The sequence below is a fragment of the Sceloporus undulatus genome, chromosome 6, assembly GCF_019175285.1.
Source record: "Sceloporus undulatus isolate JIND9_A2432 ecotype Alabama chromosome 6, SceUnd_v1.1, whole genome shotgun sequence".
NCBI classification, from domain to species: Eukaryota; Metazoa; Chordata; class Lepidosauria; order Squamata; family Phrynosomatidae; genus Sceloporus; species Sceloporus undulatus.
In genome coordinates, this window is record NC_056527.1 from 157,112,998 (window position 1) to 157,128,221 (window position 15,224).

Here is a 15,224-nt window from a genome sequence, read left to right on the forward strand (position 1 = left end):
ATAAAAGTAACAACAGTTCTGTTCTTTGTAGCTGTTTATGGCCAGTTAGATTGCAGTTTTATGTCAGATTTATTAGTCCTATACCTTTCAAGTACTTCTCTGATTTTTGGTCACTGATTTTTAAAGCCGCTGTTAGTGAAAATGCTTCTGTACTTCTCTTTGTAGAGGGGTGTATGTCTTGATATTTTATTCATTCTACAACACTTTTAGCACTGAAGCTGCAAAATATCACCATTCATTTTGTCCTGGTGTAATGTATTAGTAACAAATACTATAATCCATTATATCCCATCCAAAGGTAAGTATAAAGATTGGTATGCACAGCAACAGTGTAATACATAGAAGTTTCAACTGATTCAAGCAGTAGCTTGTCCTAAACTGCTTTGCTTCTCCATCAGATTAGGAACCACTGTTCGAGGGCAACAGGAAAAACTCATCTGCCTCAAAGTCCTCTCCTTTGTTAAAGTGCTGCCTACTGCCTTCTTCAGATGCTTCATAACATCTTTTGTAATCCACAAATATCAGTTTTTTAGTCTAACATTGCTCCAAAATACATCTCAGTGCAACAGCACTTAATACTGGGGAACATCTTACCTTTGTATCTTTCAAAATAGGATGGTGTTGTGTGCCTTCAAGTTGTTTCCAGCTTATGGCGACCCTAAGACAAACCAGTTACGGGGTTTGTATGGCGGGGGGGGGGGGGGTCTGCCATTGCCAGCCTCTGAGGTTGAAAGAGTGTAACTTGTCCAGGGTCACCCAGTGAGTTTCCACAGCCAAGCTGGGATTCAAACCCTGGTTTCCAGAGCTGTAGTCTAATGTCTGAACCACACCATGCTGGCTCTTGAAGGCAAGTTACCATACTTGCTTGTGCAATGTTTTCAATCCTTTTTTTCCTGCATCAACACTGCAGTCTTATTTGTGAAATTGAATTCTTATTCAAAATAACACAAAACAAATCCCAGGAGTGACCCTTAAAGACTGGCATTGATTCTTTTTGCAGCCACAAAGACGTTTCCTCAATAAGATGTTTGATGTAACTGGTTTTAGCTAGCATCACAAGGGATGGAACATCCTTTTTTATAATTTCCTTGGTATTAGTTATATTAAAGGGTAAACTAAAATTTCCCACTCTGCCTTTGTGCATTGAACCAGTTTTGTTCTTGAAGAAGCCTATCTGATTAGCATAATTTCCTCCACTTTATAGCCTTTTGGCCATGTCCCATTAAGCCCTACATTAAAGTCATGCAACAACTATTTAAAAGGACAGCAGCAGAGATAAATCACATTTCCTCCTAATTAGCTATTCATCCATCGGGCGCTTTGTCAAATTGTGACTTGCTTTTCACAGCTAATGCCACAGAGCAGAATAGAATTGGGCTTTAAAATCAAACCATGTGCTATATAAACCTTGTGTTTTTTCCAAAAAGGACTCATCCAATGAAAAATGAAACTTTCAGGTGCTTAGTGGAAGCATTTATATCTTGCTGTTCAAGAGATGGCTGATGAGTTTTCTCTCAGCAAGGTGGGTGGCTGAAGCTGGGACCAATTTTTACACTATGTTGGGCTGAACCTGCCCCAGAAAGTATCAGCTTTATTCTTCTGGTCATACTTGTTTTTCACTTGATTTTCAGACAAAAGCCCAGGATTTTCATGTTGTGTTTAGAAAGTAATCATGAATGTAATGCTAGATGTTTTCCTCACCAGGAACAAGGGGAGGAGAAGAGATTTGGGACAACCAAACTCTCTACCTCTGTTCTAAATGTTTATCTTTGATTGTAGTCCTTCACTAAAAAGTCAAGAATTGCTGAAACTTAAGAAACTAAAGCAGACATTTACCCAACTTGCACCATGCGTTGTCTTATGCTAATGGAATATTCTGGTTATTTTTTTTAAAAAGAAACATTTAATCTTGACTATACAGCACCCAAACTTCATGGTTATTGTATGCCTTCATGTCATTTGCAACCTATAGCGACATTATCAGGATTTTCTTGGCAAGATTCGTCCAGAGGGTGTTTACTTTGTGAAGTCTAAGGCTTTCATAGCCAGCCTCTGTCGTTTTTTGTGGGTTTGGGGGGCTATGAGGCCATGTTCTAGAAGAGTTTATTCCTGATGTTTCGCCAGCAGCTGTGGCTGGCATCTTAAGAGAATGCTGGCATGGAAGAGAGTGGGGTATATATTTGGTTGGTTGAAAGAAAGCAATTTACAAGTTAATCTGTGTATTGTTCTAACATCGAAGGGAAGGTAGTTTTACCATACATCAAAGGAGTCACAGACAGAATAGGGAAACTGATGAGGAAATACAACTTCCAAATGGTCTACAAACTGACCAAGTAAAAGCCCTCCCTCCAGTCCATCTGGTGCCATCCGGCCATGGAGATAAAGATATGTGCCCAGCTCCATCGGGCCTGGCCTAGATTAAGAAGAGTCCTCCCTCCTCCAGTCCATCTGCCTTTGGTCCAGGCCTCAGAGGGAGTGAAAAACTCCTGGACATGATCCCCTTCCCCAGTGCCATTCCCTTCTCCTTTTGTGTTTTGTCTTTTTAGATTGTAAGCCTGAGGGCAGGGAACCGTCTACTTAAAAATAATAATTGTAAGCCGCTCTGAGAGCCTTTAGAGCTGAAAGGTGGGGTATAAATACCATAAATAAATAATAAGCACCCAGCAAATGCTACACTCAGCAAAGGTCAGGAAAGACTCTCACAGCTGTTGGGAGTTTATCGCATACCATGCAGCTGCGGACAAGTCTACACAGGGACCATCAAACGCAGTGTTCAAACACGAATGAAAGAAAATGAGAGACACTGCAGACTGGATCAGCAGTAGCAGAACATATTATAAACCATCCTGGGCATAAAATGCTGCTTGAAAACAAATCCTGGACCATGCCAACAACTATCGGGTCAGAATGCACAGGGAAGCCATAAACACCTGGACAATTTCAACAGGAAAGGAGAAATCCTGAAAGTAAAACAAAGTTTAGGTACCAGTCCTGAAAAATGCTAAAATCAGGACCGAGGAAATGCAAATGAAAACCCAAGGTTAGGGGAATCCCCAGCAGACAATGGTTCATTAAATAAATGGACTCCTTGTAGGCCTTGCCATTCACTTAACAGAACAATACACAGATTAACATGCAAATCATTCCTCTCAACCAACAGTATATATACCCTACTGTTCTATGCCAGCATTCTCTGAAGATGCCAGCCACAGTTGCTGACAAACGTCAAGAATACTCTTCTAGCACATGGCCTCAAAGCCCGAAAAATCCACAAAAAACTATGGTATTCACTTTTTGTTCCCAGTGGGTTTCCAAGCCCAAGGGGGAATTTGAACCCTGTTCTCCAGTCACCACTGCATCATGCTGACTCTCCCTCAAAAGCTGTATAACTTAATAGGACCATGTTAGTGAAAGACAATGAAACTAGTTCTAGAGTTAGAAACCAACATGAGCACCATTTAATGTTTAGAGCAAAGGAAGCAATATTGCCACTTTAGGCTTGCTTTGGTCAGACTTCATCTAAAATACTGTTTCCAATTCTGAGCACCACAGTTCAAAAATGATACTGACAAGCTGGAACAATTTCAGACGTTAAAAGGTGTGGAAACCAAGCCCTATTAAGAATGGCTTAGGGATCTGGGTCTGTTTAGCTTGCATGAGGGATGACTAGGAAATGATGTGATAGCCTATCTAAATATCTGAAGGAATGTCATTTAGAAAATGGTCCAGGCTTGTTTTCTGCTGCTTCAAAGATGGACAAACCAATGGATTTAATTTGCAAGATACCACCTAAACATTGGAAAGAACTTCCTAACACAACTGTTTAGTGGTAGACTCTCCTCTGAAGGTCTTTAAAATAAAGGTTGGATGGACAGCTTTTAGAAGTGCTTCAGTTGTGTATTACTTTGTGGCAAAGGGTTGGAATAAATAGCCTTGCAGTCTTCCCATTTTTTGAAAAAGCAAGCAAAGACTGCCTATAGCTTCCAACGGCTGTTTTGAGTGGACAGAGGTTATGATGGCAGTTTTGCCATGCATATGTGTATATGGGCCTCGAATCATACAGCTGCAAGATACCTCAAAGGTCAACTCCCTGCTATGCACAGTCAAACCATCCCAACAGTTGGCCATCCAGCCTCAGTTTAAAGACCTCCAAAGGGGGTGTGTCACACTGTTGAACCACTCGTGCTGTCAGGAAGTTCCTAATGTTGAGGTGGAATCTCTTTTCCTGTAGCTGCATCTATTGCTCTGGGTCCTATTCTCTGGAGAAATATGACATCCCTTCACATATTTAAACAGGGCTATCATATCACCTCTTGCATGTTGTTATGCATTTTTAAAGAACAGGTCAATGTATACTTTTTTTCCCAGAGGGTAAAAAATCTTTAGAAATCACCAAAACTTTCAGAAAAAGAGGGTGACTAAAGTAACTCCTTGACGTAGTTATGTTACTATATCACCAGCTGCTGCAACAATAAATCTTCCATTCTATTTAGTTTTAAAGTAGGAGGCGGAGAGGTCACCCTTCTATTAAAACATGCATCACACACCCCTTCATGGAGCAGGCTATTTGCATTCTAACATTTTGTCTCCTGTACACAAGGCACTAATATTAACTGCACTGGTCCCTTATCTCACCTTGCTGCCGGAGTGGAGGAAGCCTTGCCATTACGTGCCTGGGTCTTTAAGCACATCCATTTCTTTTTTTAAAGTAATCCCCTTCGACACAGCTTCTACAACTTGAAAATGCTGTTTCTTCCCACGCAGTTCCTTGCTAGATTGCTAAAGGCAGCTCCTCTACGCAGAGAGCTCAGGGAGACATGTCAATGCAGCACCCTTCCTTCCTGGAGTCAAATCACCATGTGGTTTAAAATAGTGAGAGGACAGCAGTCAAATTAAGACCCAAGAAACCTGTCTTTCCCATCCCAAAACAGGTTATAAAAGAAAATGTTTTTTACTTGTATGGATATATATGAGACCCCAGGGGTGAGAAAGAAACAACAACAAGAAGTTTCAAACAATTCCTTTTTACAGTATATACAAAATCCAAGAGGCAGAGGGTGGCCTCACACAACATACAGACAGGAACAGAAAGAGAGCTGGAGACTTGCATTGTTGGGGCAGAAATACAGCACCCACTCCTTATCATTTGGCTAAATAGGGCAAAAAAGACCTCCCTTGACTGCTATTAAGAGGTGACTACCCTGCATGAAAGAGGAAGGAAATCCCCATGAAAATAGGCAGAGTTCCAACTGGAAGATTCAGGAGGAACACTGGCAAGGGCTTGGGGGTGAGGAATTCAGACCATCAACCCATGATGCTGGGGAATGCATTTCCTCCCCACTGGAATTAGTCAAGTCTCAAAGCCCATGGGGCATTTGGCCACAGATCAATCCTTCACTGCCTCAGACCAATGTTAGTAAACCTTGCAGCTTTATGAGTTTTTATGAGTGAGCAGCCACTTAATTACTAGGACTACTTTCTTCATCTCAGCAAGATCAAGAGCACCCACTCTTAAATCTCACAGTCCCAGCATCCACCTGTTCACTCCCTGCTGGGAAAGGATGGTCTTGCAACTGTAGAGAATGAAGAACTGCATGCCTGAAATGCATCCAGCCCCATCTGCACACTCTCTTCTTGTGGAAACAAGAACTTTTATTAAGAGAGGAAAGGGATTGGGGAAGACAGGCAGTCAGCAGTCTCCCAGCTGAGTGAGGCAAGATGACTAGGCAGCAGTGGAAACCCATCCCAACAGCAGCAGGACCTGCCTGCTAAAATGCCCAGTTTGATGCAGAACTGAATGCATATTTTGTGCTATAGAGCAAAGCAGCATCTGCTGCTTGCAACACACAAGTCCTGCCAGCAGGGAGAGATGCTTAAAAAAAACCCAGCCAGTGGAACAAAGGGCTTTTCAGGGTGCATGAGGGAGCCACAGTCCTAGAGGCAAAGTGCTATAAAAGATTTCAGTATTGTTCTTGACAGTGGAGCACATAGCTGGCTTGTGTCTGTTGCAAGCTATGCTTCTTTACCCCATGCTCCCAACTTCCCATTTCTCAGGCCAGCAGAAGCAGCAGAATCATCTCTTTCGTGGTCTTTGCTGGAGCCTGCCTACCCCTTTGTGCCAAGGAAACATTTATCACTAGTAAAAATACACAATCTGGATCTTCTCTTCAACTTCAGCCAGCCCTGAAGGTAGCTGTCTTGGTTGCAGTTCAGGAACAAGAGAGTCATGGATACAGTCCAGGGCGTGCCTTCCCTTCCCAGTATTCCAAGTATCCTGTGATGCCACACCACTTGGCTTGCCACCACAAAATCCCTGTTCCAGAGGAGTTCTGGATATCAGCCCGTCAACCCCAAGTCAGGTGAATAAATACTTCTGCAAGTTCTAGCTCCACAACTCACACATGGGGGGGGGGGGGGCTCAGCTTGGGTTCAAAAGGGAAGGGGGCAGAGTCTGCCTCACATTATGGCAGGATCATCACGCAGAACAATCAACACCATTCAACTGATGTCTAATGCAATTTCCAATGCTTCCTCATGTGAGCCAGTCACATGGCTTGGTATAGCCTAGGTTATCCATCACATCATGTCCTGTTGGAAAGAGAAACACAACATAGTGCCAGCAGTCTGAGATTCAGCCACAGGGTGGGGATAGAGCAACAAAAACAGGAATTCAACCAGTAAACTTTTCATCCCTGATTGGGAGAGGCAGGTAGTTGGAAGGCTCTAGGTAGCAGGTATCTCTAGCAAAGAGAAAACATCTACAGATCATGTAATTCTCATAGCTATTTCACAACTTGGGTATTTGCAGTACTGGGCTATAACTAACTGGACATAAATCTAGCTGTAGGCTATAACTAAAATAAGGCCAGATAGAAAGGGGACTGGAATGAAACTGCAAGAATGAAGGCCCTTGATTAGGAGTGCATGTAACCCACATTTTGCTTGGTTCAATACTTTTGCTGCAAGGAGATTCCTGTTACAGCAATAGTACTTCATGTGCCAGAGCAGACAGGTGTGAGAGTGACCCAAGTCTGCTCCGTCTGCAAGCTGCTCAGAACTTCACGGCCCACTCCCAAAGTGACCACAACCACAGGACCCAGCCCCCACCGCCAGGAGCTGGACTATTCCACCTCCTTTTTGCTCCAGTCCAAAGGACTGGAGAGTGGCTTTGGCATAGCTTCGGGCAGCTTTGGGGGCATGCATCATTTGAACACCACGCCTCCAAAGCAGCTAGAAGCCGTTTCATTTGGCCCATCTGTTCTGCGCCTATATTAACAATCTTTCTAATTGTTTCTGTGCCTTCACGTCACCTATCGACTTACGGTGATCCCATGAATTTTTCATAGGGTTTTCTTAGGGAAGGAATACTCAAGAGGTGATTTGCAAGTTCCTTTGTCTGAAATATAGCCTACAACACCTGCTACTTGTTGGCGGCCTCCCATCGGATTACTAACCAGAGCTGACCCTGCCTAGCTTCCAAGATCACACACCAGGGGCACAGGAAGCATCCTTACCATTTTCACCTCCTGGGCGGGGGATATAATGAAGGAGCAGAGCCTTGCTGACTGGCAACAATGGCTGTGGATGAAAGACCTGCAGGGAAACAGAATTACAGAGCACAATGGAGTCAACAGAAAACAACAGATACACTTGTTGGTTTAGCTGCACTTCCTCTTCTTAAGTTTTCTTTTCTTTTCTTCTTTTGTATGATATTTGTGCTGCTTTGTATGTTTTGCATGTTTTATTTAACTAATAAAATTTAAAAAAGAAAACAAAGATACTAAAGCAACTTCCAGCACAATACTAGCCTCCAATTTATTATGGGGCCATTGCACAGAGCATCACAGGGAAGTCTTAAAGGCTGGTTAAGGCAGCAGAAGGACATTTGTGAAAGTTTGAGTGACAGATGCAAAAGCCATCCAGTTTTGGCATGGCCTCAGATACAAAACACCCAACAATTCTTGTGACCATGGATTCCTCCCACCCCTTCCTTTAAAAATGCCACCAAATGGTCTGTCTGCTCTCACCTGTTGCATAGGGCAGGTTGTACTGGGCAGTCGGTAACAGTGAGTAGCCCAGGTGATGGTGATGGTGATGTGTGGACATCAGACGCTGTGAAGGAGAGGAGCGGGGCCGGTCAACGCTTCTCTCAGCACCACTGGGTCCCCCTACACCGCTGCAGCCTGCACTGCTTCCTCCCACCCCACAGCCACTGCGCTCTTGAGAGGCCTTTTCACCTATCTGTAAAATAACCAGACAGACAGACACACCGAGGTGTGGATTTGCAAGGGGGGTGAACAAATCAGCTACCTACAAGAGTAGCCAAGCCACTCTTGAATATCTTCTCTATACGTTGGTAAGAGATTTTTTTCCCCTAGTCTTTTTACATATAACATCCTCCCCTCCCTCCCAGTAAGAAGCAGCAAGGGAATTTGTGCTAAGGACAGCACAAATACTTAAATGCTAGGTTCCAAAACCATCTTAGAAAGCACAAGGTTTACAACCGATAGGTCACTATCACCAACAATAGTGTGTGTGTGTGTGTGTGTGTGTGTGTGTGTGTGTGTATTTCACCACTCACTGTTGGGGACTTGCTCTTGTAGTGGCTGGCGTGCTGCTGCAAGATGTCCAGGGCCTTGGATTCAGAACTAGATTTGCAACCAATGCTAGGGCTGGCTCGGGATTTCTCACTCTCCTCATTTCCTGAGGATTTGCTGCCGTATGGGGAGAAGGAGTAACTGGAGGGCAGGTAAGAACCTGTGGAGGAGATGCCAGTCAGAACCCCCACTTTTTCCAACAAAAGAGATCATCACAAATCCTCAAAAGGGAAGGGGTGAGGAGGAACTGAAAGGATTGATCCAAAGACTTGGTGGAGGGGTAGGTTTAGAACAGGGTTGTGCATACCATACACATACTGTACATTAAAGCTCTGGAAAATTTATCCCATCCCAAGGTAATTTTTTTTAAATCCTAGCTATCATTTTTTGTTTAAATATTTATCTGCTGAAGGTTCAGAAACCCAAAGGATTCTGTAAAGCTGTCAAAGTTTCAGGAAAGGTACTGATGCCTCACATATTTCTTGCCTATTAGCATTTCCTATCTGATCATTACCTACATTCAGAGTCTGGAAAAACTGCTTCTTCAGACTATAATTCCCAGAATTCCAAACCAAAACAGACAATTACTTTTTTGGAATAGAAATTCCACAATCCTGGCCATGCTCCTGAGAGCTGTATTCCCAAAAAGTAACTTTTCCAGGCACCAGTCCTACAATCCATACATACCTTTTAGTATACAGTCGCCCCTCCAAGTCTGCGGACTTGAAATTTGCGGACTTGAAAAGCCACGGAGGGGCAACTGCCATTAACCTCAATCCCCCCCCCGCATGCACGCACCCCATTCAAGCCTATGGGGCTTGAACATGTGCAAGTTTTGGAACTCACAGGGAGGTCCAGAACAGAACCCCCCTGTGAGTTCCATGAATAACTGTACATCTCAATTTTTTCCATCTTGATAGTCACTACACTCTACCTGAAGGGCTTCCAGCTATCGCATAAGTCACAATTCCTATGTTGCTCCAAGGAGAAAAAAAAAGTTTCCCTATGAAGCAAATCAAGACTTCACCCTTTAAACTCATAATGTACTTCAAGCTCCCATACCTGGGTAGTTCTGCATCATGACAGTGGGCATGCCACGGTAGCTGGGATGGTTAGGGTCATACGACTGGCTGTAGGAGTAGCCATGCATGTAAGGGATGTAGGACTGATGTTGACTGAGGGGTGAGGACACTGGCACGTGGCTGCTAGGTCTGGGCTCCTTCCCCAGTAAACGTGACTCTTCACTGGAGGGCACTTTGCAGTCAGAACTTGTACTCTCCTTCCCATCCTCCTTAGCAAGAGATTCTTTACTGCGACTCCTTTCTTCCTTTAACTTCCGATCCCTCTCTTCTTTCCACCGCTCATCTTCTGTTTTGATGTCAGAGTATTTAGCAGGGTACACATAGGTCCACATTCGGGGCTCTGTCTCCTAAAGCAAGATATATAGTCAAAATAGCTGTTTAAAAGATGTACAGCATAATTGTTGACAATTTTTGAAGTCCTGAAAATATCAGGTCTGGTTATTTTAAAAAGAAACTCCTTGTGAGTTAATTAAGGAAGGAGAAATAAGAAAAATGTACAGAGAACATCCACCACAACTTCATCACACAAACAGCTAGATTTCTACACTCCACGTGTACCCTTCTGTTGTGTTATTGTGCACTCTGTGCCTTTTCCCCACCCTACTAATTTCTACACAGAAACCAATACTACCCAAGCCCATTCCTAACAAGACAGCACAGTTTTTAAAACTCTTGACAGAAAGAAAAGAAATGCTTCACATTTATAGCCCCTGCTACTTCCCAGTTGCAGTTCTCCCAGACACAAGGATTCTCCATCTTTACAGCTGCTTTTGCACAAAATCAATTCATCCTACATTGGCAATGTAACCCCCAACTAACTTCCTTTTGGCACACAATTGTTCAGCTCCTAGCCTGGGTATAACAATAAACAGATGTCCCCAAAGACAAAACAGGAGACAGAAATTAAGAACAGGAACTCATAGACTGGATAGCATGTTGTTGTGGCATATGCCAGCCTAAACCATGGTTATACCAACATATGGACTTTATTGGATGTTGGGGCATTCAGTACCTCCTCCCACAAGTTCCTCCCAAGTACAGAAGAGATGGTGCAACTGTGATCTAGGTACTGTTGAGCACCAGTGCATCAAGAGCACCCAGACTCATAATGGAACCAAGAGCTGCTCTTTCATATCTGGATATGCAAGAGCAACCAGAACATCCTTGGGAGCAATTGTGCCCACAAGTCTCTGAGATGTTGTTCCACAAGGCAAGCACTGGATGAAATAGTGCAACATCTTGAAGCAGTAAGAATGCTGGTGGAAAGTTACATTCTATCATTTCATTACAAGATGTCAGGCACTTTTTCATCTGGGCTGCTTTAGCCCACATTTCCTTCATCACAGAATCTTCCACTAGATAGCCTCTTGTAGCTCACAAAAATGACTGACAGAGGCAATTTGGTTATTGCTTTCCAAGTTTCCTAAACATTATATATCAATACAGAAGCATGGAAGCATACAGGGCTAGCATAGCCAGAGATCCTACAAAACCTCTTCCACTCCACAGAATGTGGTACCAGGACTTCAGTATAATTTAAATGGACCACACAGAACAGCAGTGCTGAATCCACTGATTAACATTCACTGAGAATGGAATTCTACTTTCCAGGAGTCTGTCACAATCCTCTGATTTTTCATTATCCAAGTGGGGCAAGTTTAGATAAAATGGTTTAGTCATTAGTTCACACAACGTTCCCTAAACATTTATTCTGATGTATTCAATGGATGAGCTGTAGGCTGCTCTCCTGGAAACATTCTGTAAACCTGTCCTCTTTATAAGGATTGCCCTGGTCCTGAGAACATGAACACTGTATCTCCCAAAATACCTTTGAATCCAGAAAGGAAATCTGGTTTCAGTGGTCACAATTCCCTGTATTAATTCATGAGACTGCAGCTGTGAAGCTCAGTTCATGGTACAGGCCTAAGCCTACATAACAATGAGGAAAAATAAGTACTAAACACTGTCAGTTGTGAAGTACTTAAGTTGTAGGATACACATATGCAATTGCAGCATATGTTCACTTAGGCAAACATTTCAAAATCCAGAAAGCTGGGATCTGAAAGAGGACCAAGAAGTAACGTACTCTGCCCCAACCACACCATCTATTGCAAACAATATATTTTGCCTAGGACCAAACCACCACTTTCTAGAACCAAGAAAAGTCAGGGTGTGCTTGCCACCTTAGCCGTTGCTTTCCCCATTTCAACAACCCAAGTATGTCCCTTCCCATTTACCTGTCTGTACCAGAGTACTGGATCCACTTCAGCCTGCCGGCCACAGTCCAAACCAGACTTTGACTCTGCTGTTTCTTTGCTAAGATGGCTTTCATTTAGCTTTCCTTTGAGGCCTTCTGCAGCCTGTCCTTGGAGCTTCGAAGAATCCTCCAACTTAGGAATAATGACAGACTTGGCCAGATCACCTCCCTGATCCTTGGCTTTGCTGAGTCCAGATTTGACTAAGTCAGTCAGACTGGGTGCTTTAGTCAGAGTAGGTGGGAGTGATGGCTTCTGCTTCCAATCCTCCTTGAGTGCTACTTCTCGCTCCTTCAAGCCCAGCTCCACTTTCTTGTCCATTCCACGCTGCTGTTGCTCCAGGGCCTGACGCTGCTTTTGCTGATCTTCATACTGCTGTCGGTATGTTGGGTTAGTGCTTAGCAGGTGGGCATGATACCCTTGCTCACTGTACCCATAAGGAGGCACATAGGCATACTGGTTATAGTAGAGAGACTGCATGTACATGTTGGATCTCTGCTGGATGACAGAAGGCTGCTGGCTGGAGGGGCCAAGCTCTGCCTTCTTCTCCTCACAAGCCTCATTCTTCACCTTCACCTCTGGGCTTGGTGGCTCTTCATCTTTCTTTAGTTTCAGAGCCTGGCCATCAACTGAGGCTTGACTGTTGGGATTTATTGGGCCTGGACTTGACTGTGCATAGCCTGGTGAGTAGTAAGCCTCAAAACCTTGATAATAAGGAGACTCTTTGTTTTGGGGCTGAGAGGAAAAAAGGGCCTTTTTGGCTCCTTCCTTAGCAAGCTGCTCAGGGTCCTTTGCTTTCATGCTATCTAGTTTACCCTCTCCATCCTCCCCTGCATCTGAGATGTCAGAATAGGCAGGGCTATTGGTTTTCACAGAACTAGCTTCTGCACCATTTTGGGTGACAACATGAAGTGGAGTCAAGGGCTGTGTGGGTGCCGCACTGTCTAGTCGGCTGGCACCTCCAATGGATGGGCTTGGGGCATTGTCGGTAAAACTGTAGATCTTATCTGCCTCTGCTTTGATGCTGGCAAGACGGCTCTGGTGGGGGTCAGAGGAGCCATTCAAAAGTCCCTCCCCTTTAGCCCCAATGTCACTGGGCTCACCTCGGAAGGGGCTCTTCCCTTCCTCAGCTCGACATATTTTTCCAGGAGTCAGGGGGCTCTCCATTTCCTTGGACTCTTTCTTCTTCTTGTCCTTCTTCTTCTTGTCCTTGACAGGAGTAAGTGTTGGACTAACTGTGAAGGGCTCTCCCATTACAGTTGGCTTGGGTTGAATGGGCTTCAGCTGGGGACTGTTGGGCATGGCCTGAACAACTGTGGTGGTGAGGCCTGTGGAGGAGACAGGGCTGGTAGCAGTGAATGTGGCTGTCTGAAAGGTGTAGATCTGAGGTGGTATAGCTGGAGCTATGGGTCGAGCAGACTTGATGCTCTTTGAAGATACCTTCTCAGGCTTGATACTGACAGGCTTTTTGGCTTTCTCCTTGTCACTGCTCCTCTTCTCCATTGAGTCAAAGCCATCATTGCTTGTCTCATCAGCTATCGAAGGGCCATCAGAGCCATCATTCGACAGAGCACCAGAGTCTGGGTCCCCCTCGCCACCCAGCTTCTTCTTACAAGTAGCTTTGGGGTTGAACTTGCTTGATGGTGAGGGACTGTGTGGTTCTATTAGCCGTATTTTGGGGGTAGTTGATCGAGCTGGAGATAAAGAACCTTTCTGGCTACTGGAAGCACCATTGCAGCTGCCCAGATCAGCTGGAAGAGATGACTCCTCACCATACTCACTATCTCCATCAGCCTCAGGTTTGCTGTCATCATCGGTATGTGCATGAGCCTGGTGATACTTGAGTCCATTAATGTGCTTGTACTTTTTGCTACAGTTGGGGTGGGGGCAATCAATGAGTATGGGGGAGGGACAGTTTCTATCCAGAATGGCAGGTTCCACTTTGACTGTCGTTGAGGCTGCTGCTGCTGCTGCCGCCGCCGCTGCCACCAAAGGTGCAGCAGCTGAGCCCATGGAGTTAGTACGGACGCGTTTGCTTCCCTTGGAATCCTCAGAACTGGAATTCACTTCCATGTCAGAGAGGGGCTTGCTTTTCCGCTTGGTCACAGATGAAGGGCTGGCCTTGACATCCTCAGAAGTGCCACTGGGTGGAAGGCGATGCTCCGATGAGTTCTGGCTGCCTCGGCGTCCCTTGCTGTTGGCCCCTGCCCTTGTTTTGCTACTGTTGCTGGTCCCTTTGCTGTCTGAGGCTGCTGTGTTTTCATTCACTGGGGGGTTGCTGTTGGGCCGCATGCGCTTCCCTCTCCCTCGACCATTTCGCATCTCCAGATCACTGGTGGGAGAATCACAAAACCTAGAAGGTAACACAGCAGGACTTATAGACAATCAGCCTTCATGCCATCCCTTCTCTGTAACTGGCCCTCTCCTGGATGCTGCCTGCAAAGCTAGCAAAGGGTGGCTGAGAGAATGCTAGGGCCTCTAGCACAAGTTTCCTGCACTTGCCCACAAGGCTACTATATATGCCACTGGTCAGACCTGCCTATGTAGGCAAGCAGATAGAAGACTGGTAGATGCGTTCAGGAACAGAAAGACTACATAGTCCTTAATGTTCTTTTTTTAACAACTTGGGGAATCTAGGTGCATTACAGAGTGCCCAAAATGGGAGCTCTGCCAGTGCTGCTGGTTGCTGCATCCGGGAACCACCGCAGACAAACCGCGCAGTTCCCGGACGCAACAAAAAGAAGCCGCAAAGCGGTTTCTTTTTGCGCCCTGGAAGTGGCGCCGCGAGTCGCAAGTCGTGCACTCGCGGTGTCACTTCCACCATGCAACGTGCGGACGTTAGATGTCTGCGACGTCAAGATGGCGGCGCCCGTTTAGAACGGGCACCGCCATTTTGTACGTCCCCAGGACATACTAGGGTTAGGGGCATCCGGAATGGACGCCCTTTCCTAACCCTAGTATGTCCTAGGGACGTACTTTACGCCCGTACGGAACGGGCCCTTGTTAGAATCCTGAAACTTCCAGCTCTGCTGTCTATTTCTAGTATTCAGGGATGCAAGCATTTCAAAGACAAACACGGTGAAAGCAACTAAACAAAAGTGGCACATTCACACTAGCTGGTGTCCCCTACCCTAAAGAAGGCAGGTCAACAGGGGAGCACAGACATAGTAACTGTACTGTACTCCATTTTCCTATGGCAAAGATGAGGACCAGCAGTCAGCATGGAGCTTGGCAAGCTGCCTACAAATTGTGTGCTTCACCTCAAGAATTACAACTCCTGAACAGTCAGA

The 15,224-nt window shown here is 45.0% G+C and overlaps 1 protein-coding gene across 4 annotated transcripts in view; it reads right to left on the reverse strand.

Moving 5' to 3' along the window:
- Positions 1-4,932: 4,932 nt before the first annotated feature.
- The window catches only part of ZNF609 (zinc finger protein 609), an 89,283-nt gene continuing 78,991 nt past the window's right edge, over positions 4,933-15,224 (reverse strand). For 2 of the 4 annotated variants that reach the window (XM_042473224.1, XM_042473223.1), the window contains exons 5-10: positions 11,917-14,287; positions 9,660-10,026; positions 8,582-8,757; positions 8,028-8,241; positions 7,515-7,593; positions 4,933-6,588 (exon numbers count right to left, since the gene is read on the reverse strand). In XM_042473224.1, the coding sequence (XP_042329158.1) occupies positions 7,520-7,593; positions 8,028-8,241; positions 8,582-8,757; positions 9,660-10,026; positions 11,917-14,287 (3,202 nt within the window). In that variant the 3' untranslated portion in view covers positions 4,933-6,588; positions 7,515-7,519. The remainder of the gene's footprint in view (positions 6,589-7,514; positions 7,594-8,027; positions 8,242-8,581; positions 8,758-9,659; positions 10,027-11,916; positions 14,288-15,224) is intronic. The other 2 variants (XM_042473226.1, XM_042473225.1) reach the window with 2 other exon arrangements.